Raw genomic sequence first — 23457 nt, 5'->3', positions numbered from 1 at the left:
CAGGACAAAGTGCCTTAACCCCTTCAGGACCGGGATTTTGATACTAAGGTGGCTCTAAAAGACTGGAGCCGTTTTTGCTATGTCTTTCTTCAACTGTCATTTCCCTCTTATCAATTAGTGCACCCACACAAATCATATATTGTTTTTTTCAGCACAAGTAGGACTTTCATTTGAAACTATATTGTTTTGTTTGAAATAAACGTGAAAAGGTGGGAAAAAAAGAAAAAAAATATATTTTTTTACAGTTTTGTATACATACAAATTGTACACACATTGAAGCAATGGGAAAAAATTATCCAAAATATATTCATTAACTGATTTGGAAACCACCCAATAAGGCCAGGATTTTCATCTATTTTGACCAGCATAGGGCAAATATTGCAAGGCATGCGTCACATTTTTAAAATGTAATTTTTTTTCAAATTTGGCATGGTAGGCTAATAACTGCAATAGTTGTCACAGATACTGATTATCCCCCAAAAATTATATGTTTATGAACAGTAGATAAGCCAAGGTGTACAACTAGGGTAATTTTGACACTTTTCCAACAGGAAAAACAGATTTTATAACCAATTGCTGCCAAATGTTGAGGTATTTTTATATTTTTGTGGGGGTTTTTTAGATTTCATATTATATTTTGTATAGAATATGTGCAACTGCAGAAAAAACACCAAATTTTGTTCACCAACATCCCCTGGTTCCAACAAGGCCTCACATGCATGTTTCATGCATTTTTTTAGATGGCTATGAGGGCAAAACTGGAACATGCGCATTTTAGTTATCAAATTTGGAATTTTCAGAAATTGGTTTACTGGGCCCATATCCCATTTGGGACATTTTGGAAGCCCCCCCACTGTAAATTAATTTCTCCCCCTGCCTCTAGCAGCTGGGATGCAATTGCTGGTCTATAGACCAGCGATTGCAGGGAGTCTCTTTGATCACTCCTGTAGGCTTCCAATGCGATTGTGGCGATGTTTTTGGGGAAGACGTACCTGGTACGTCCCGGTCTGGTGGTGACATGTGACCAGGAAGTACCAGGTACGTCCCAGTCTGGAAGGGGTTAATACACTTTTGGAGTTGTTGTTTTTTTTTCCATTTGCTCTGGTTATATCTAGTTTTTATAGGTGAAACTGAATTTTCTATTCTTTCCTAATTTTCCCACATTTTTAGATATTTTCTATACTAAATGATATATATATATATACTAACATTTCAAAAGAAAGCCCTACTTGTGCTGAAAAAAACAATATATAATGTGTGTGGGCACACTAAATGAGTTAGTGAGCAATCAGAGTTGAATAAAGTCATAGCAAAAGCACAAAAACTGCTCTGGTCATTTATTTACAAACCCCCTGAAGGGGTTAAACCACCAGAAAACTAAAGTAGAAGCTATTTGAGATTTGTTGCATCCTGTGACAGAGACAAGTTAAGACATGTTTAGACCTAACAAGCTACTGCCGTGGGTTTATTGTCCGTGAAAGGGTTTGCAATCCTAGCAGAGACAAAGGACGCAGTCATGGTAAAATAGACCTCCCAAGCGGAAAATGTGTTTAGAGCCCTGAACCCTTTTGGTTGTCCAACATTTTACAAAGGAATTTGTGGTACTAGCGGACGTGTCTGATGGGTCTGGGAGAGGTTGTGCCTGAAGTGTAATGATAAAAGTAGTAGGATGGATATGGTCAGGAACCAGGAGCAGAAATCAAATTTAAATCACAAAATAGAAGGCAAGATTAGACATACCCGCGTTGCCTGGGGAGCGAATGGACGTCGGAGTTGACATTGGGAGTCCCTGCTGTCGTGCAGGTAAATCCTAACATCAGGGTGGTTGAGTGCCTGGCTATTAAGTGGGCACTTGAGTCCCTTAAGTATTATACGTTAGGAAGAAGGTTCAAACTTGTAACTGGAAAATAATGCCAGGTGAATCCATTTAACTTCTCTGTAGCTGATATAGACCAAGGGAGTGTAGATGGTCTCTCTAGAGTTCCCCTAGAGGGGGAGGGGATCAGAACAAATGTGCATTTAAGAAGGTAAATATCAGCATTTGGCCAAAAAACCCAATGTCCCCAAAATACATATTTAAAACATATACAGGAAAACATGCATAACAATACAAAATATGCAGAAAGGGTACCTTTTCTATGATGCTAGCAGATCTTTCAGTGTCTTGTACAAACAGTTGGAGAACCCATCCACTCTCAGTCCGTTACTAGTGCAACCAGGTCAATACTCTGCTCCTGAGATAGTCCCAGAGCCTGAATCTTATCCAAAAATTCCTGATTAGGGGACATACACAGTTGGGCTCACCGGACAGGCACTCATTTTATCCAATTTACTGTAATAGGCTGCAAAAGAATTATTGGTGTCTCCACGGTTCATTAGCTTTTGGACATTATTAACTGTAAAATGTTTGTCTACTCAATTTGTTGGCCAATAATGTATTTCCCTTGTTACCATTACATTTTATTTACGCTAATGGGATTCAACAGCAACGAGTTGCAATTGAAGCATTTTTCTGCTTTGCTTCTGTGTGCGTTGCCGTATCACTTACTGGGTTTTTATGCTCTACACGTATACCATATTAAAACTATGATTTTTTTTTTGTTTTTATTTCCTTTTATTTGCCAACCTGCCCCCAGTTATGCCTTATACCCACTTATATGCCACTCTGCCCCCAGAAATGCAAACGTTCACTGGCTGCGGGATGTGCACAGACTAGCTCCGCTGCTACCGGCACTTCCGCCGGGGCTTCTATGGTGGCGCACCGGAAGGTCATGTGATGCCGGCGCTCTGTCATAGAAGCCCCCAGAGGAAGTGCCAGCAGCAGCAGAGGCTGCCAGAGAGGAGCTTCTCCGGGTCCCCTGCAACACTGTGGGGATCTGGATCTGAGTCTTGTAGTTAGACCTCTATTTGAGTTCTGATTAGAAGATGACCTCGAATATAAGACAAGGGATATTTTTCAGAGCATTTGCTATATATATTAAAGCAGTACTATCGAATTTTGGTATTGTAGGAACATTTATGGAATATACTATGTCCCTATATTCTAATCCTTCAGCAAAGGTAGTGGGACCACTATTACTGGTTCACTATTAGAAATGGAACCCATCAGGGTTACCCCTACTTTACGTATTAACTATAGAGCTATTAGCTGCACTAGTGAGACAATCGAAGGAAGTTTTGCTTTACATGGACAATGTTCTCCTGTCTTTGACGAATCCACTCTCTTCTATTCCTAAAATATTTGAATTTATTAGACAATTTGGAATAATTTCTAACTATAAAATGTATTTAAATAAAACACAAGTAATACCTATGTATCTTACACAAGCTGAGCTGAATAGACTTGGATCCTTGTATAAATTTAATTGGAATGAGGGTATGATCGACTATTTGGGAATAAAAATTACTAAAGAAATATCCTCGCTTACGGTATGTAATTATGCAAACTTACACTCAAAAATAAAGACACAACTTAATAAATTGAGAAACTTAACACCTTTAGTCCCCTATGGACATACCGGTACGTCCAAAAAAACGCATCCCCCTGAAGCAGACGCCGGCTTTCTGCTGTCGGATCTCCTGTAACAGCTTCCGGCACGAAAGCCGGAAAGCTGTTACATTTTTAAATGCTGATCAGGCATTCCCTTCCAGGTTGCGTCACTGCTGAAAAAAAAAATGGTTAGTCATTTTAAAAAATAATAAAAAATAATTAAAATAATAATAATAAATAAGAAAATAAAGTGAGCTAAGTGATGTCATTGTGACATCTCTGGCATTAATAACATGTTCAAGAGGTCCCTAAGATGACCTCTAACCATTTTAAAAAATATATATATAAAAAAAAAATACCAAAAAAATACAGAAAATAAAATAAAATGTAAAAAAATATATAAAAAAGATAATTATAAAAAAATTTAAACAAACTTTACATCGCATTGCCCTAGCACAACATCTACCCAGTATAACCCTCCTGCCCCCGTTCACAAGCATTAAAATTCTACAAAAAATGTACACCTTCTATCATGTTCCCTATAAGTGTTGGGAAAGTATGGAAAATCTATATAAATTAGGTATTTCACATGAATTCATAAACTTGGAGGGGATTTTCTATCACTTTAACTAATTTTGTGAGGATTCAGAGGGAAAATGTCTCATTCTAAATTTCCAGCTAATCAAAAGAAAGCTCTATCTCTCCTTGAAAAAACAATATATAGTTTACATAGGTACACTATTCACAGGAAAAGAGAATAATCTCTGAACCAACATAGCGCAAAAATCGCTCTGGGACTTGAGGTACCAAAAGGGGTTTTTGAAGGGGTTAAAGACATCTTGGTTAGGTCGCATAAATGTGATAAATGGATACCTAATCCCCAAAATTCTATACTTTTTTAGGACTATTCCTCTGAGTTCCTGCCTATATTTTACATCAATTTGAAAGGGTGATAGGTGAGTACATTTGGAAACATAAAAAAACAGAGTTGCACAAAAAACACTGATGAAAAAAAATAAGGGAGGAATATTATATCCTGATATTTATTGCCTACATGAGGCAGTAATGCTAACACATTTTCTAGCCTGGGATAAACAAACTAATAACCTCCCATGATGGCTACAGATTGAACAGGCACAGACCAGGAGTTGTGATCTTTACTCTTTATTTTGGGGTAATCTAAAATCAATTAAAAAATACAAACTAAATCAAATCCTATGAGTTATACTAAGATTATACTATTGACAAATGGTATTGAGCCTCCAAGCTAACAAAATTTTATGTACATTCCATATACCCATTAGAACTTTACTATAAAATACAATTTTGCAGACACATGTTGGCAATGTTTTCACACAATCTGATCTATTTCCCACGTTTGGTGGGAGTGTCCAGCTCTAAATATGTTGGAACTCCTTTTTCAATGTGAATGCTATTTACTGCCAGAAATGTAATTTTCATTTGACTCAAAAATCCTTAGCTATTCATGTATTTTTGGCAACAAAAATATCTATTGCTAGACACTGGAGACAGAATGAGCCAATTGATTGGAACAAAATCCTTAATCAGATTCAATATCGGTCTGTAATGGAGAAAGGTTTTTATCTAAAAAAAAAAAAAAATCAATAAATAAATAAATTGTAAAATCGACACACAAAAACATTGGCAACCATGATAGAAATTAGGGATCGATCTGCCCTTAAGAAGACCAGAGTATACTTTTACTCTAAGGAAGTGGAAGAATAAGGAAAAAGCAATTAATCAAAAGAAGTCAGTGAAGATAAAGGAGAATGAGTAGAAGAAATGCGTAGAAGAGAGTTATAAAGTACTAATTCAGGAGGAAGGCAGACATAGTGGGTTAAAGATAGATAATCCCTGATGAAACCAGCAAGAACCCCTGTAGAATAGGTAAAATAAGAAGTTTAAAGATGAATGTATATTTAAATGTAATTAATATGTAAAATGTGACACATACCTGCAATTACATTTTTGTATGTAAACCGATATGTCCAATAAAATAAATACAAAAAAAGTAAATGTCCTACTAATGTGCAATGCATGCAGATGAAGTGTAATCAGATTTCCCATTGAAAAGGTGTATTCTTTGTCCATATAAAAAATACATAACATTTCATGTGTAACAATAAAAATGTTAGAAGAAGAAAAAAAAGGCTCTGTGCGGGCTAGTTCTTTCACACCATGAAACTCATCCAACCATAGATGTGGACCTTGCTTTGTGTACTGGGGTATAGTCATGCTGTAATAGAAAAGAGCCTTCCCCAAACAGCACATAGCATTGTCCACAATGTCTTGGTTTGCTATAAGGGACACACGTTTATGCTAACACATATACACACTCAAACTAACTCACACTTTTATATATACTTAATGATGCTAATACATACACACTTATGCTCACACACACCCATACACACACATGCAATCACATACTGACTAGGGTGACCACATGGGCTATATTTTCCAGGACAGATATTTACATATTGCTACCCTGCATCCATCAATCAGTATAGAGGCCTAGTATAGAAGGACAAGTAGAGTGAAGCAACTTTGTGTCTCTTCTGATACTGTTTTTGCTGCAATCTCTGCAGCACCCTTTTGTTTATGGAGTAGTTGAAGTAACCCTGCATGGGAAAGTAAATGACTATGCCTTCAGTAGGTGTAGCCTGTTTAACATTTACATAATTGTATCTGGCATGTTTGGATGGTATGTATTGTCTATACTGCAGCCTTCCCATAAAATTAATTCACATTTTTTCAATGCAGGTATTTTCATTGGGAACGTACATCTCTGCAAACCTTTGACCTGTGACAGGTGAGATATAAAGAGCCAGTGGAGGAGGTTTCCATATCTGGAGTGGCTATTACATCAGGGAAAGGATGTGTGCTAAAAGGGGACTACTGGTTCATTACAAGCATGTTTGTTTTTGTTTTTTATCTGGGTCAATGCATGAACCATCCTCATTTCTACCTGGTCAGTCAGATACCAAAATTAATGCCAGGCAAAATACAGATGGTAATTAGCCCTCAGACGTCACTAGAGATTTAGATTTGTTTCAGATGCCGCATGGGACTGGGACATAGCAATACCAGGGTACTCTTTTTATATAGAAAAGACAGGAAGGGCAAGAAAGGGTGAGGGTGGCCCTATATGTAAAAGAGAACATAAAAGCTAACCTAACACCTAAGTCTAAGTCAGTTTGGGTTACATTACAATTAGGTAAGCATACAGTAACTCCTGTAGATGTACCGTATTTGCTCGATTCTAAGACGACCCCCCAAAATCAAAATATTAATTTTGAAAAAAAACAAAAAGCCTGAATATAAGACTACCCTATAGGAAAAAAGTTTTACTAGTAAATATTAGTTCATGTAAACTAATTTTCATATTTAATAAAAGCTATGATTGAGAAAAATATTTTTTTTTATTTCCTTTTATTTGCCAACCTGCCCCCCCGTTATGCACATCTGCCCCCAGGCTTGCCACTCTGCCCCCAGAAATGCCTTATACCCCCCTATTTGCCACTCTGCCCCATGATGTGCCTTTTAACCCTCTATATGCCACTCTGCCTCCAGAAATGTCTTATATCCTCCTATATGCCACTGTGCCCCATGATATGCCTTTTAACCCCCTATATACCCCTCTGCCCCATGATATGCCTTATACCCCTATATACCACTCTGGCATATAGGGGGTTAAAAGGCATATCATCGGGCTGAGTGGCATATAGGGGGTTAAAATGAATTTCTGGAGGTATATATATATAACTGCTAACATCACACTCCTATCAAGCCAAGGCAGCCAGTACATGCTGGAACCTGGGGATGATAGTAGTGGGATTACAGCCTCCCTATGCCATGCTACCACCACCCTTACACATCCATGCTATCACACACACACACACACTCATTCACAAACATTTAAATACTCATTCATTCCATTAATCACACATACTTGCTCAAACCCCCCACCCCCTTACCTGAACTGCAGATCTCCCACTCGCAGACTACTGCAGGGGCCCGGCTGTGCGAGCAACTTCTCTGGCCCCGCCCCCAGAGGAAGGAGGGGGGAGGTAGAGTTATGTGAGGACTGTGCTAGCTTCCTGTTCTCCTGCTGCCAGTAGCAGAGACGCTGCTCGCGACCAAAGCCTGGTAAGCAGCATGGCCCCAGCAGACATTTTTTTGTCTGATTAGAAGATGACCTCGATTATAAGACGAGGGGTATTTTTCAGAGCACTTGCTCTGGAAAAAACCTTGTCTTATAATCGAGCAAACACGGTAATTTATAACCCCCCCCCCCCGACAAGTAGAAGAGCTAGATAAATAGTGAAAATGACAATAAAGCAGTAATTTGTAATCATGGATGACTTTAACCTCTTAACGACCAGTGACATGCCAATCACGTTCCTGGCATTAAACAAGCATAGAAAGGGATCTTCGCTTAAACAGTGTCGCTGTAACACCTCCATGTCAAGGCATTTAGCATCACTGAGATCATATCTATGGCAGTTGGTGTTGCTGAAATGCCTCGATAGTGAGGGATTCAGCGGCACTGAAAACTCATGCCAGGGCGCGCTGTGACCTTTCAGGAGAGAAATCACAAGCGCCACCGTGAGAGATTTTGCTTCTTGTAAGATGGCGGTGTCCTTTAAAAAAATAAATTGCATTCAACCATGCAAGTCAACGGAGCCTAACTTTCTAATCACAATGTTAAAATGGTAAAAATAGTTAAAAACAATAAATAATAATGTAATATTAAGAAAAAGTCCAAAAATATAAAACAAAAATGAAAATAAAAAAGTTTATTTTATGAGTTTCAGTGCTAAAATTAGTGCTGTATCTTTCCAAAAGTCATGACATGGAAACATTTAAAATACTATCTCTTCAAATACACAAGGGTGTCTACTTTGTTTTTATTAAATGAATACTTTGATGGGGTTAATTGGAGTGCCGGCTGTCATGGAAGCCTCCGTGACTTGGGGGGCGCCTGGAGGGTGTATTTCCCATTATAGATGGTGGATCCCTGGATTGCATTACATACTTCCATCAGACGACAGTGGACACTAATTAGAAACATAGAAACATAGAAAGTGACGGCAGATAAGAGCCAGAAGGCCCATCCAGTCTGCCCAACCTCTGAGTACTCTCCTTTAGTACTTGCCCTTATCCTATATCTAGCTTGGCATTATGCCTATCCCATGCTTGCTTAAATGACTTTACTGTATTAAGATCTACCACTTCCACTGGGAGGCTATTCCATGCGTCCACTACCCTTTCCGTAAAGTAATATTTTCTGATGTTACCATTAAACCTTTGCCCCTCTAGTTTATGCTTGTGTCCTCTTGTTGTGGTTTTATTTCTTCTTTTAAATAAACTTTCTTCCTTTACTTTGTTGATTCCCTTTAAGTATTTAAATGTTTCTATCATATCCCCCCTGTCCCGTCTTTTTTCCAGGCTATATAGGTTAAGATCCTTTAACCTGTCCTGGTAAGGTTTATTTTGTAATCCATAAACCATTTTAGTAGCCCTTCTCTGCACTTTCTCCAACATATCTATATCCTTCTGGAGATATGGTCTCCAGTACTGTACACAATACTCCAAGTGAGGTCTCACCAGTGATCTGTACAGCGGCATGAGCACTTCCCTCTTTCTACTGCTAATACCTCTCGCTATACAACCAAGCATTCTGCTAGCATTACCTGCTGCTCTACTGCATTGTCTACCTACCTTTAAATCCTCAGAAATAATTACCCCTAAATCCCTTTCCTCACACGTTGAGGTTAGGACAGTACCAAATAGTCTATACTCTGCCCTTGGGTTTTTATGCCCCAGGTGCATTACTTTGCATTTATCCACGTTAAATGCCAATTGCCACAGCTCTGACCATTTTTCCAGCTTACCTAGATCGTTTGCCATTTGGCTTCTTCCTCCAGGAACATCAACCCTGTTGCAAATTTTTGTGTCGTCGGCAAATAAACATACCTTTCCATCAACACCATCTGCAATATCACTAATGAAAATATTAAAGAGAATGGGTCCAAGTACAGATCCCTGAGGTATCCCACTGGTAACAAGACCTTGTTCTGAATATACGCCATTGACTACAACCCTCTGTTTTCTGTCACTCAGCCACTCCTTAATCCATTCAACAACATTGGGATCTAAACCCAGAGATTGCAGTTTATTTATAAGTCTTCTATGTGGGACAGTGTCAAAGGCCTTACTGAAATCCAGATACGCAATGTCTACTGCACCACCTTGATCAATTACTTTAGTCACCCAATCAAAAAAATCAATAAGATTTGTTTGGCAAGATCTTCCTGAGGAAAACCCATTTTGTTTTTGATCTTGAAAGCCATGTGACTTCAGATGTTCAACAATCCTTTCCTTTAACATTGTTTCCATTAATTTTCCCACTACAGATGTAAGACTAACTGGCCTGTAGTTGCCCGACTCCTCCCTACTGCCTTTTTTGTGTATAGGCACAACATTCGCTACTTTCCAATCCCCAGGGACAACTCCCGTTACCAATGATTCGTTAAATATATCAGTTAACGGTTTTGCTAGTACACCCCCAAGCTCTTTTAATAACTTGGGGTGTATCCCATCAGGCCCCATCGACTTATTTGTCTTTACCTTAGACAACTGAAGTAAAACCTCCGCCTCGATAAACTCACATATTTCAAATGATTCAGTCTTTTTTCCCAACTGAGGTCCCATTCCATCATTCTCATCTGTAAAAACTGAACAGAAATATTCGTTGAGGCAGTCAGCTAAACCTTTATCCTCTTCTACATATATGCCTTTTGTTTTTAGTCTAACTAATCCTTGTTTAACTTTCCTTTTCTCATTTATATATCTAAAAAATGTTTTATCTCCATTTTTTACTGATAGGGCAATTCGCTCTTCTGCCTGTGATTTGGCAGTTTTTATAACTTTCTTTGCCTCTTTCTGCCTAATTTTATAGATCTGTCTATCTTCCTCACTTTGGGTATTTTTGTATCTACTAAAGGCTAACTTCTTGTCTTTCACGATTTTGGCCACTTCTGCAGAGTACCACAGCGGTTTCCTTAATTTTTTACTCTTACTGACCAACCTAATACAATTTTCTGTTATCTTCGATAAAACAGCTTTTACAAAATCCCATTTCTCCTGAACACCAGTCTGATAATGACTCCTCTATACATTTTCTCATTTTAGAAAAGTCAGCTTTTCTAAAATCTAAAACTTTTGTTTTTGTGTGGTGTGACTCAGTCACTGTTCGTATATTAAACCACACAGACTGATGATCACTAGATCCCAAACTTTCACCTACAGAAATATCTGTTAACAAATCTCCATTTGTGAACACTAAATCCAATGTGGCCTCCTTACGAGTTGGTTCCTCAACCACCTGTTTTAAAGATAATCCCAATAAGGAGTTTAGAATATCCGCACTCCTGGTACAACCAGCTACTTTCGTTTTCCAGTTCACATCAGGGAGATTAAAGTCACCCATGATTATAACATCCCCCTTCACTGTCATTTTAGCTATTTCCTCCACTAGTAGATTATCGAGTTCTTCTACTTGTCCTGGGGGTCTATAAATCACACCTATGCGAGTTACTTTACTTTTGCCAAATTGTACTGTAACCCAAACCGACTCTAAGTTCTCTTCACCAACTTGTATTAAGTTAGATTTTATGTTATTTTTCACATATAGGGCCACCCCTCCCCCTTTCCTGCCCTTTCTATCTTTTCTATATAAAGAGTACCCCGGTATTGATATGTCCCAGTCATTTTTCTCATTATACCATGTCTCAGTAACAGCCACTATATCAACATTCTCAGTTGCCACAACTGTTACAAGTTCATGGATCTTATTCCCTAAACTGCGAGCATTTGTAGACATGACCTTCAGCTTGTCATTTAACACCGATGCTGCAATCACTTTCTGTCCTTGCTTTGGGGGGCAAAACATATGCTTCTCCCTATTATCTTTATAGACCAAGCCCCCAGATCCACCCACCTGGTTACTAAGTAAATCGCCTTCCCTTTCTATACTGTCTAACCCGGTATTTATTCCCTCCCCCCCCCATTCCTAGTTTAAAATCTCCTCCAACCGTCTAACCATTCTCTCCCCAAGCACATTGGACCCTCTTGCATTTAGGTGCAATCCATCACGACTATAGAGATTGTACCCCAAAGCAAAATCAGCCCAGTGCTCTAAGAACCCAAAGCCCTCCTTCTTACACCAAGACTTCAGCCATGCATTTAGCTGCCTAATCTCCCGCTGCCTTTCTGGTGTAGCGCATGGCACAGGTAGTATCTCTGAGAATACTACCTTGGAGGTCCTTTTCTTAATCTTACTACCCAAGTCCCTAAAATTATCTTTTAGGACACTCCATCTTCCTCTTACTATGTCATTGGTGCCAATGTGCACCAAGACAGCTGGATCCTCACCAGCCCCTCCCAATAATCTATCCACTCTGTCCGCAACATGCCGAACCCGGGCACCCGGGAGACAGCAAACCATTCGGTTGCTGCGATCAGAGCTACAGATTACCCTGTCTGTTTTCCTGATTATTGAATCCCCTACCACCACAACCTGCCTGGGCTTTCCTTCCTTTCGGATCCCCTGCACATTGGATGAGCTGCTCTCCCGGCTGTTAGGGAGAACAGCTTTTTCCGCAAAGCCTACCTCTGAGTCTGCCTCCCCAACATGCTCACTTAAAAGGGAAAATTTGTTGGGAGGGAGAGACTCTGGGCTGGCTTGCCTCTTCCTCTTCCCTTCCCCACTGCAACCACGTCTTACTGTCACCCAGCTATGTGCCTGACTCCCTTCTGACTGATCTCCTCCCTCATTGCTAGGGGCCCCATCTAAACTTTGCTCAGTGAGCAACAGACTCCTCTCAAGGTTGTCAATCTCTCTCAGTGTTTCAATGTGCCTCTTAAGAGCACCAACCTCAGCTTCCAGAGAGACCAATTGATCACACTTACCACAGCGATATGGACCCAGGAACTGCTGTTCCAAGCATGCATACATATGGCATGATGTGCACTGAGTGAAATCTCCAAGCTTGCTCATTCTTTATAAAGGGACGCGAGTATAGAATTTAAACAGTTGCTTTATGTCACTTACCCTCCTTGCTCTTGCACTCTTGTGTTGCACTAACTGCTGTGGTGCACAAACTGGTCACTTACAGAAAGCAAGTCACTTAGAAAATGCAAGCCCCTTACAGTGAGCAAGCTGTGAATTTAACCACTTCCTTATATACAGAGCAACACAGTTAATTGATTATAAACCCCACCCTTAACTAATTACACTATAGAAAATGGGAGAGAAAAAAAACCAAACAGTTAATGCAAAACAGTTTTTTTTTTTTTTGTTTTTTTACCACAAACCCTTCAACCCTCTTGTTGCTGGTTGAGATACAAACCCACTGTTGGTATACTTATAATACCACTTCTCTGCCGCTGCTGTGGTGCACAAACTGGTCACTTACAGAAAGCAAGTCACTTAGAAAATGCAAGCCCCTTACAGTGAGCAAGTGCAATATCTGGTTCCCTTGCTTGGATTTATGTGTAAGTCACTCTGTACCTGATTAGAGCTAGTGCTCTCTAGATCCCAGTTTCCCCCTTCCTCCTGCCTGTATGACCAATATTATTGGTTCTGATGGCAGGATTGAGTAAATTGGTTGCATAATTTGCATATGATCTACATATTGCATTTTACATATGGTGTGATGCATGCTGGTCATAACTCACCGCCAGTCTATTGAAAGGCTCTTGGAGGCTGATGGTGATGTCTATCTAGACCCTGCTTTTTGTATTTAAGTTTATTATACAAAACTGATATGATAAAACAGACATCAACCTGTTTTAGCAGGAATACATAGCTCAGTAATATTGGTACAGATAGACGACAAGCAGTACTGCGACGCAGCGCAGGGCAATACACGTTACAGTACGACTTCAGTTTACGGAAAGCTCAGTAGAAGCAGTGTACAATTACATTCCCGGACGTGGCACATATGGTTAGCACTTTAGTGGAACATAACCTGGGGAAATGGGGGGGGGGAATGGGGGGGGGAATGGGGGGGGGAGGGGGCCGAGGAGAGTGGGGCTAGTCTTCAGCCTCTAGACTGTCCTTGAGAGAGAAGTCTCTCAGCAGGCTGTGGATAAGCCTGCGGCAGTCACGGACTGTGACCTGCTCCCTCCTCAGCACCAGGCGGTTCCTGGCAAACCATAAAGCGTCCTTAACGCAGCACATGAGGCGCCAAGCATCCTCAATGGCGCTCTCCGTGTGTGTCCCTGGGAAAAGTCCGTAAAGTACCGAATGGTAGGACAGGTACTTTCTCTCGATAGAGTCCTTGAGATCCAGCTCCAGGGCTCTGAACAAGGCCTGTGCAAACGGGCACTGCCAGAACAAGCGGAGGGAAGTCTTCTCCTCCAGACCCTGCTGGGATATCCGATTGCTCGGATTGAGGTAAAACAGGAACTAACTTTATTGGGGAAACAATCACCATCAGCCTCCAAGAGCCTTTCAATAGACTGGCGGTGAGTTATGACCAGCATGCACTACACCATATGTAAAATGCAATATGTAGATCATATGCAAATTATGCAACCAACACCAATTTACTCAATCCTGCCATCAGAACCACTAATATTGGTCATACAGGCAGGAGGACGTCAGACGTGACCCGGAAGGGAATACCCGATCATGCACTCTGTCATTTTAACCCCTTAAGGAGCAGGCTGTTTTTTACTTTTTGGACCCTTTGAGACCAAGGCTGTTTTAACACTTGGAACTTTTACATCTGGTCCTACTGCCCCATGTTCTAATAGGGCCATCTTTAAATCTTTGAATTTACCACATCAAACCATATATTTTTGAAAACTAGCCACCCCAAGGTATTTCAAATGCTAGTATTTTAACCTTTTCCATGCATGATATTCTACCACCAGCCTTTGCCAAAGTTTGTGGTAGTAATTTTTTTTTGTATTTTTTACACACATTGTACTTGAAGTATGAATATACCGCTCGTGTTATATGTCACTGTCAAACAACACGTTCAATATGTGTTCAGCATCATCTCCCGAGTACAGTGATAGCACCCATGCCTGGGTTTGTCTGGTGTTTGGGGGCTAAAAGGCCACATTTAGGAAGTGTACTTTATTCCATTTTGGTCAGTCTGTGTCTATGCCCTTTCTTTGAACCCGGCCACTCCAATTTACCCGATCAAACCATTCATTTTTTAAAATTAGACACCCCTTGGGTATTTGAAATGCTTTTACGTTAACTCTTTCCCTGTCAAGATTTTTGGGAAGATACAGCGCTTGCTCATAATAACTTTATTTTATTTATTTTATTCTTTTTGGAATAAAAATATTCTTTCATTGTGATTAGAAAGCTGGGCTCCATTGACTTGCATGGTTGAATACAGTACCTGTATTCAACCTGCACGAGTTCTCAAGAGGGTCTGGAGTCTGGAGACCCTCCAGTGAACTTTCCCAACTTTTTTAAATGACAGGCTGCCATCTTGCAAATGGCAAAGTGCCTTGCAGTGGCGGTTTTGACCACTCTCCGGAGCGGTCACGGCGCATCCTTGGGTGAGTGTTTGGTTTCGCTGAATGCCTCGCTATCGAGGCATTTCAGCAACACCATTGATGTTTAGGAGGCTTAAACTCTTTTAAAACGGGCCTCCAGCGCCATACAGTGTATAGCGGATGTTGACGTCCGGGGAAGGGGCCAGACATGGACTAGATGGGTTCTCTTTCTCTTCCAAAATGTTCTATGACAAAGTGAGCTGCTGTGGGCACCAAACAAATAACAGGATTTTTTTTCTCCTATAAGTGACAGAGCAGTGGCTGTGGTAAGAAGAAAATGCTGGGATCTGAACGTGAAGTAGTGGAAGAATGGCTTTCGGAATACAAGGTGACTGTTAACTTATGCATTTCAAAAGGTTTGGTTTTTTGTATTTTCATTATTCAGCAATGTAAATGAATTCAGAGGAATCACTTGCTGTTATCTGCATATATTGATGTTGCTGCCTGGAGACTTGAGCAGAGCCTCAATTATTATATTTTAGCAAATTACTAATGTACATGTGTTTATTTTCTGGTCTCTTAGATGTTAGTAAGGTTTATTCAGACATAAGATTTATTTTTAGGGAGAAAGGAAGTTGGCAAGTTGGTAATAGCTCATTGCTTTAATAAGTTAATATTTGTGGATGGTGGTTAGCAGAGAATTTCTTAAGGTTTAGGTTGTAGGTTAAGAAAAGAAAAATGTTGGCCTTTTAATTGTCACGGCTAGAGGACCAGCAGTGCAGGAACTTGGTATCATCCACCGGTACAGGAGCAGAGCAGTATACTGGTTGCAACAGGCAAAAGAGTAGTCGTTACACGGAGCCGAGGTCAGGGGTAGACGAGGACAGGATAATCAAAACAAGCCGGGTCAAACACAGGAGATAGACAGGAACGTCAAAAACAAGCCAAGGTCAAAAGCCAAAACCACGAAGTAAGGAATTTAATAAGCACAGCCAACATGCACAAAGCACTATCACAGGCAATGAGCTAGTGCAACAGCCAGGTTTAAATAGACAGACTAATTGTATTTTCCGCCCCGCATGAAACGGAGGCTTGGAACGCATAAGTGTAGTGTCTATAAGAGGCCACACGGTGGCACGCGTGCGGTCTGCGTTCAAGAAACCTGCCAGTGGCTACAGACAACGAGGGGCTTCAATAGAACGACGGTTCGGGAGGGAGAGAAGGTAAGTGCCCTGTAGTTACACTACCCCCCTGAACAGGGAGGCGTGCCAGCGACCAGGAGCTGGTTTGGTAGGATGACGTTGATTAAAAAAAAGCACGAATCAGACGGGGCGCATCAATCCAGGATCGTTCTTCTGGTCCGTATCCCAACCAGTGGAAGAGATATTGTAATCTGCATATTCTCGAGTCGATGATGGCCTCAAGCTCATACTCATCAGAAGCTTGGACCAAAACGGGTTTCGGCGGAGCCAGCGGACGACAGTTTCGGTTATGAATCACTGGTTTCAACAGGAACCTAGGGAGTAAGAGACGTCATTAATCTTTGCCAGGACTTTGAAAGGACCAATGTACTTGGGACCTAGGGTCTTTGTGTTCTGTCTGAGGTGTCAATGCTGTGTGGAAAGCCAGACAGAGTCCCCAGGAGATAATGGTGGTCCTACTGAACGACGTTTGTCTGCAGACCTTTTTTTGAAGTATCTTAGCTTTAGTGATAGCCTCTGAAACTTCCTTCCAGTGTTGTTGCAAAGACTTATGATGGGAGTCGGCGGCCGGAACATCAGAAGGGAGACTGTTGGGGGGCCATAAGTTAGGTTCAAATCCCATAGCTGCGCAGAAAGGAGAGGTCTTAAGAACTTCATGATATGAGCAATTGTTAGACAGTTCAGCCAGATGGCGTAAAGATGCCCAATTGGACTGATCTTTAGTGACATACATACGAAGGTATTGTTTTAACATTTGATTAGTCCGTTCGGCTTGCCCATTGGTTTCAGGATGATAGGCAGAGGACAACTAGTTACATAGTTATATAGGCTGAAAAAAGACATGCGTCCATCAGGTTCAGCCTTTCCTATATCTGTTAATTTGTTGATCCAAAAGAAGGCAAAAAAACCCAGTTTCGCTCTTTCCAATTTTGCACGTACCAGGGAAAAAAAAAATTCTTCTTGACCCCAAAATGGCAGTCAGATTTCTCCTTGGATCAATAAGCTGTTTACCCATAATTAAAGATTATATCCCCGAATATTACCGTATTTGCTCGATTATAAGAAGAGCAAATGCTCTGAAAAATACCCCTCGTCTTATAATCGAGGTCGTCTTATAATCAGACCTCATTCTGCTGGGGCCGTGCTGCTTATCGGGCTTTGATCGCGAGCAGCGTCTCTGCTATTAGCAGCAGGAAACAGGAAGCTAGCACAGTCCTCACATAACTCTACCTCCCCCCTCCTTCCTCTGGGGGCGGGGCCAGAGAAGTTGCTCGCACAGCCGGGCCCCTGCAGAAGTCTGCTAGTGGGAGATCTGCAGTTCAGGTAAGGGGGTGGGGGGTTTGAGCGTGTTTGTGTATGTGTGATTAATGGAATGAATGAGTATTTAAATGTTTGTGAATGAGTGTGTGTGTGTGATAGCATGGATGTGTAAGGGGGGTGGGGGTGGTAGCATGGCATAGGGAGGGTGTAATCACACTTCTAACATCCCCAGGTTCCAGCATGTACTGGCTGCCTTGGCTTGATAGGAGTGTGATTGCTGTTAGCAGTATATATATATATCTCCAGAAATGCATTTTAACCCCCTATATGCTACTCAGCCCGATGATATGCCTTTTAACCCCCTATATGCCAGAGTGGCATATAGGGGTATAAGGCATATCATGGGGCAGAGGGGCATATAGGGGGTTAAACGGCACATCATGGGGCAGAGTGGCAAATAGGGGGTATAAGGCATTTCTGGGGGCAGAGTGGCAAGCCTGGGGGCAGATGTGCATAACTGGGGGGGGCAGGTTGGCAAATAAAAGGAAATAAAAAATATATTTTTCTCAATCATAGCTTTTATTAAATATGAAAATTGGTTTACATGAATTAATATTTACTAGTAAAACTTTTTTCCTATAGGGTAGTCTTATATTCAGGCTTTTAGTTTTTTCCTAAATTAATATTTTGATTTTGGGGGGTCGTCTTATAATCAGGGTCGTCTTATAATCGAGCAAATACGGTATGTTTTTCCAAGTATCCATCCAGTTGGTGTTTAAACGTCTGTACAGACTCCGATAAAACTACCTCTGCAGGCAGATAATTCCACATCCTTATTGTCCTTACTGTAAAAAACCCTTTCCTCTGCCTTAGACTAAATCTCCTTTCTTCCAGTCTAAACGCGTGACCACGTGTCCTATCTGTTTATGAACAGATTTCCACACAATGGTTTGTATTGGCCCCAAATATATTTATATAATTGTTAGGTCTCTATCCGTCGCCGGCGGTGGTCCTCGCCCGGCGCAAACACCGCCGAGCACCCATGTCCTCGGCCGCGCGGCACTGCATCTCCGTGCTGCAGGCCGCGTCCCCGGTCTCCGTTGCGGCGGCAGACGCCGGGACAAGCAGAATGGCGGGGGGCGTGTCCTGCGGTCCCAGACCGGTGCAGAGCACCAGGGGGGGCATGTCCTGCGGTCCCAGACCGCTACAGACAGCCAGGGGGGCGTGTCCTGCGGGCTAACCGCAGAGGGGAGGGATCAGGGAGTAACAGGCAGTCACAGTGAGAGGAGGGGGAAGGAGGGGTTAGAGGAGGAGTAACAACTTGGCAGGCTATTTAAACCTGCAGCCCTGTACCTTCAGTACTTGGCTGTTCAAGTTCCCTACCGGTTTCTATACCCTGTTGCTGTTTATTCTACATTTTGATTTCACGGACTTCTTGACCCTTGGCTGGATTATTAGACTTGCTATTTGGATTAACCCTTGCTGTGCTACGTATCTCTATTGTATGATACGGACTTTCTGACCCTTGGCTGTATACTGGACTCTGCTTGCTGGACTGCCCTTTACTCTACCCCCTTGCACCCGGTGCTCTGACCCCCAACTCACCCTTGACATAACAACCAAGTCATATGGAGCCTGCAGGAGTCACCGACGCTATCCTGGCACTTACACAGCAGATCGCAACATTGGCTCACACCATGCAGGGGCTGCAGGATAATCAGCAGGCTTTACAAGCTCAGGTGCAAGCTCTACAAGCAGCTCCTCTAGCAGCGGCTCCACCTGCACCTGCACCTCCTGTTCCTCCTCCTGTTGCTGACGCCATGGCCGCACAGGCACCTGACCGCTTCCTGACCGGTTCTCCGGGGACCGCTCCAAGTACAGAGCGTTTGTTACCTCTTGTGAATTACTGTTTGCCCTAAAACCCAGGGTATATGCCACGGATTATGTGAAAGTGAGAACTGTCATTGCTTTGCTCACCGGAGCCCCTATGACTTGGGCTCACCACCTTCTGCAGGTGGAACACCAGTCCCTGAATAACTGGGACGACTTCCGACGCTCTCTGGATGCCTTATACGATGACCCCCACAGAACTGCCACAGCGGAGACCACTCTGAGAGCCCTCAAGCAAGGAAGGAGGCCTGTGGAGGAATACATAGCAGAATTCCGTGGGTTAGCTGTGGATCAGTTTGACCTGGGCCTTTCTGAACAATTGAAAGACGAGCTGGCCAGAGTAGGCATACCAGAGACCCTGGAGGGTCTGACCCAACTGGTGACACAGATGGACAGGTGCTTTCTAGAACGGCGCTTGGAACGTTCCGCCAACGTCGGTCCTCCTCGTCTTATGCCTTTTTTCCGTGCTGCCCCTGCCTCCGCTCCAGAAACAGAGGAACCTATGATGATAGGCATGGCTCGTGGGCTGTTAACAGAGGCCGAAAAGGAAAGAAGGAGAAAAGCTAACCTCTGCCTCTACTGTGGAGGTCCGGGCCACACATCCTACCAGTGCCCTGCCTTGGCCTCCAGAGGTAAGCGCTCTCCACCTGCGTATCCTGTATTGTTTGGGGGCCTAACTAGCCACTTATCCATCCCTGTCTCCTTGCAGTGGGGCGGAAAAAGGATCCAGCAGAACGCCATCATTGATTCCGGAGCCAGCGAATGCTTCATGGATCTCGCGCTGGCACGTTCTTCAGGCCTCCCAACCCAAGACACAACATCTCACCATCCATCTCGTGGATGGCACCCCTATGAAGTCAGGCCCAGTAACCAACTAAACCATACCGGTCTCCCTCACCGTTGGGACCGGACATCAAGAGACTCTAAGTTTCAACCTGGCGCCATCACCTTTGTTCCCCATAATCCTGGGGTTACCGTGGCTTCGCCATCATAAACCCTGTATTGACTGGACTGCTGGTGCACTGACTTTTTCCTCTTCACACTGTAACTGGCACTGTCTTCTCGACTCACGTTCACCTACACCCCACTTTGTTTCATCCACCGTGTCCGCCCTTCAACCGTGCCTCCCGAAATACCCATACCCTAACAGGACTACGCAAAGGTCTTTGATAAAAAGGAAGCGGAACAATTACCACCCCATAGGTCCTATGACTGTCCGATCGATTTTAATACAGCGTGCCGCTATTCCTTTCGGTAGGATATTCCCCCTGTCTGAACCGGAGCTCAAGGTCTTGAAGGACTATATTGAAAACAGTTTACGTAAGGGCTTCATTAGACATTCAACGTCACCTGCGGGAGCTGGTATCTTTTTTGTGGGAAAGAAAGACGGTGGAGTTAGACCTTGTGTTGATTATCGTGCACTGAATGAAATCACCGTTAAAAATAAATACCCACTTCCTCTCATACCTGAGCTGATGGATAGGCTACGTGGGGCGTGTATATACAGCAAGATCGACCTGTTGGGGGCTTACAATTTAGTACGTATAAGGAATGGGGATGAATGGAAAACGGCTTTTCGTTCCCGATATGGTCATTACGAATACAGGGTCATGCCGTTCGGTCTTTGTAACGCGCCCGCCACGTTCCAGCATTTTTTCCATGACATATTCTGGGACTTATTGGACACCTGCGTTATAATATACCTAGACGACATCCTTGTGTACTCTTCGTCATTGATGGAACACCGGAAACACGTGCGACAGGTATTGAACCGCCTACAGGAGAACCAGCTGTACGTGAAGTTGGAAAAATGCACCTTTGAAACAACAAGGATTGAATACCTCGGCTTCATCATTACCTCTGGTCACATCGAAATGGACCCCAAAAAAGTGGAAGCCATACTGCAGTGGCCCACACCGACATCGGTCAAAGCCGTTCAGAGGTTTGTGGGCTTCGCCAACTATTACAGGCGGTTCATCAACAGTTTCTCCCGGATCATTCGACCTATCACACAGTTAACTACCAAACAGAACCGTTTTCAGTGGACCCCACAAGCACAACATGCCTTTGAACTCTTGAAACAAAAGTTCACGACTGCGCCCATACTCGTTTTGCCTGATCCAGAAAAACCCTATTTCTTGGAGGTAGACGCCTCAGAAACCGCGGTGGGCGCGGCGTTGTCACAAAGACACGGAGAGAAGGACTCCTTGCATCCTGTCTCCTTCTATTCCAAGCGCCTCAGCCCTGCCGAGCGCAATTATAGCGTAGGTGATCGCGAACTGCTGGCCATCAAGATGGCTTTGGAGGAATCGCGCCACCTGTTGGAAGGAGCTCAACACCCTGTCACTGTGTTTACGGATCACCGGAATCTTGAATACCTCCAGACGGCACGCAGACTCTGTCCTAGACAGACTCGTTGGGCTCTGTTTTTTACTAGATTTCCCCTACACATAACATACAGACCAGGCACCCGCAATGGAAAAGCGGACGCTTTATCCCGGTTATACGACGAACAAGAAAAGACCACAGAGGCCGAGAACACCATCCTCCCTGCTGGCGTCTTTCTTGCCTTCCGAACGTCTCTTCTCCAGGTGATCCGGACCCACAGCACCTCTCAACCGCCCCCTGTGTGTGACGTCCCTCTCCGCTCCGAGGACGGTTTCCTATACAGAGGCAGCCAGCTTTACGTGCCTGATCAAGTCAAACCCGACATCCTCAACGCCGTACATGATCATCCTCTAGCTGGACTTGGTGGTGTTCGGAAAACCTACGAACTAGCCAAGAGGTCCTTTTGGTGGCCTAATATGAAACGGGACATCGTAACATACATCAAATCATGCGATACATGTGCCCGAGCCAAACAACAACCAGTCAAGGCAACCAGTCTCTTGCAACCCCTATCCATACCTACACGACCATGGGAAGAAATAGCGGTGGATTTCATAGTGGACCTACCGGTGTCCCAACAACATAACACTATCATGGTAGTGGTCGACAGGCTTACGAAGATGGGACACTTCATTCCTGTTCGCCGATTGCCAACCGCCGAACAAACCGCTGACGCCACGTTTTCCGTCTCCACGGCATCCCTAAGACGGTGCTATCTGACAGAGGGGTGCAATTCACATCTCGGTTTTGGGGTGCGTTTTGTAAAGGTTTGCGTCTCAAGAGACTACTATCATCTGCGTATCACCCACAGACCAATGGGCGAACTGAAAGAACAAACAAGATCCTAGAACGGTACCTTCGTTGCTACGTGTCCCACCTCCAAGACGACTGGTGCCCTATCTTACCAGTGGCTGAATTCGTGTACAACAACCAGATACAGAGTTCGATTTGGATGACACCCTTTCGGGCTAAATACGGGTACGACCCACAGTTCCATGTGGACCTGCCTCCTACTGCCACCGTTCCCCCAGCTGTTGATCGGCTCCAACTCCTGCAACAGGGGTTTCAGACCCTACAGACCCACTTGCACAAGGCACAACTTGATCAGAAAAGGTATGCTGATAAACGAAGACAAGCAGCACCCCTATATCACGTCGGAGACAAGGTGTGGCTGTCTTCCGCCCACATCAAACTACCAGGACCAACAAAGAAATTGAGTCCGAAATACCTAGGGCCTTTCACCATAACCGCCATTTACGGTCCCTCGGCGGTTCGCCTTAATCTCATGTATCCCTCCTCAAGAAATGGTTCCCCGATACGCACCAAAGAAAACCACAAGCACCTCCACCTCCCCCGGTCTCGGTGTCTGGTTCAGACGAGTACGAAGTGGATAGCATCTTGGATTCCCGTCACCGGTATGGACGTTTAGAGTACTTGGTTCATTGGAGAGGCTACAGCCAAGAGGAACATACGTGGGAACCTGCCTCCAACTTCCATACTCCTGTGAAGATACGTGCTTTCCATCAGGCACACCCTTCTAAGCCTGCACCTACTCGCCCCCTGAGGTGGCGTCTCCGGGGGGATCCTGTCAGGTCCCTACCCGTCGCCAGCGGTGGTCCTCGCCCGGCGGCGACACCGCCGAGCACCCAAGTCCTCGGCCGCGCGGCACTGCATCTC

General features: G+C 43.3%; 1 protein-coding gene across 3 annotated transcripts in view; it reads left to right on the top strand.

The window, feature by feature from the left end:
• The window catches only part of HYCC2 (hyccin PI4KA lipid kinase complex subunit 2), a 210157-nt gene that overhangs the window by 56153 nt on the left and 130547 nt on the right, over window positions 1-23457 (top strand). For all 3 annotated transcript variants that reach the window (XM_053472271.1, XM_053472270.1, XM_053472269.1), the window contains exons 2-3: window positions 6275-6323; window positions 15348-15428. In XM_053472271.1, the coding sequence (XP_053328246.1) occupies window positions 15378-15428 (51 nt within the window). In that variant the 5' untranslated portion in view covers window positions 6275-6323; window positions 15348-15377. The remainder of the gene's footprint in view (window positions 1-6274; window positions 6324-15347; window positions 15429-23457) is intronic.

Source organism: Spea bombifrons, chromosome 7 (assembly GCF_027358695.1).
Source record: "Spea bombifrons isolate aSpeBom1 chromosome 7, aSpeBom1.2.pri, whole genome shotgun sequence".
Taxonomy (NCBI): domain Eukaryota; kingdom Metazoa; phylum Chordata; class Amphibia; order Anura; family Pelobatidae; genus Spea; species Spea bombifrons.
The sequence above is the reverse complement of the archived record's forward strand: the minus strand, read 5'-3'. Positions and strand labels throughout refer to the sequence as shown.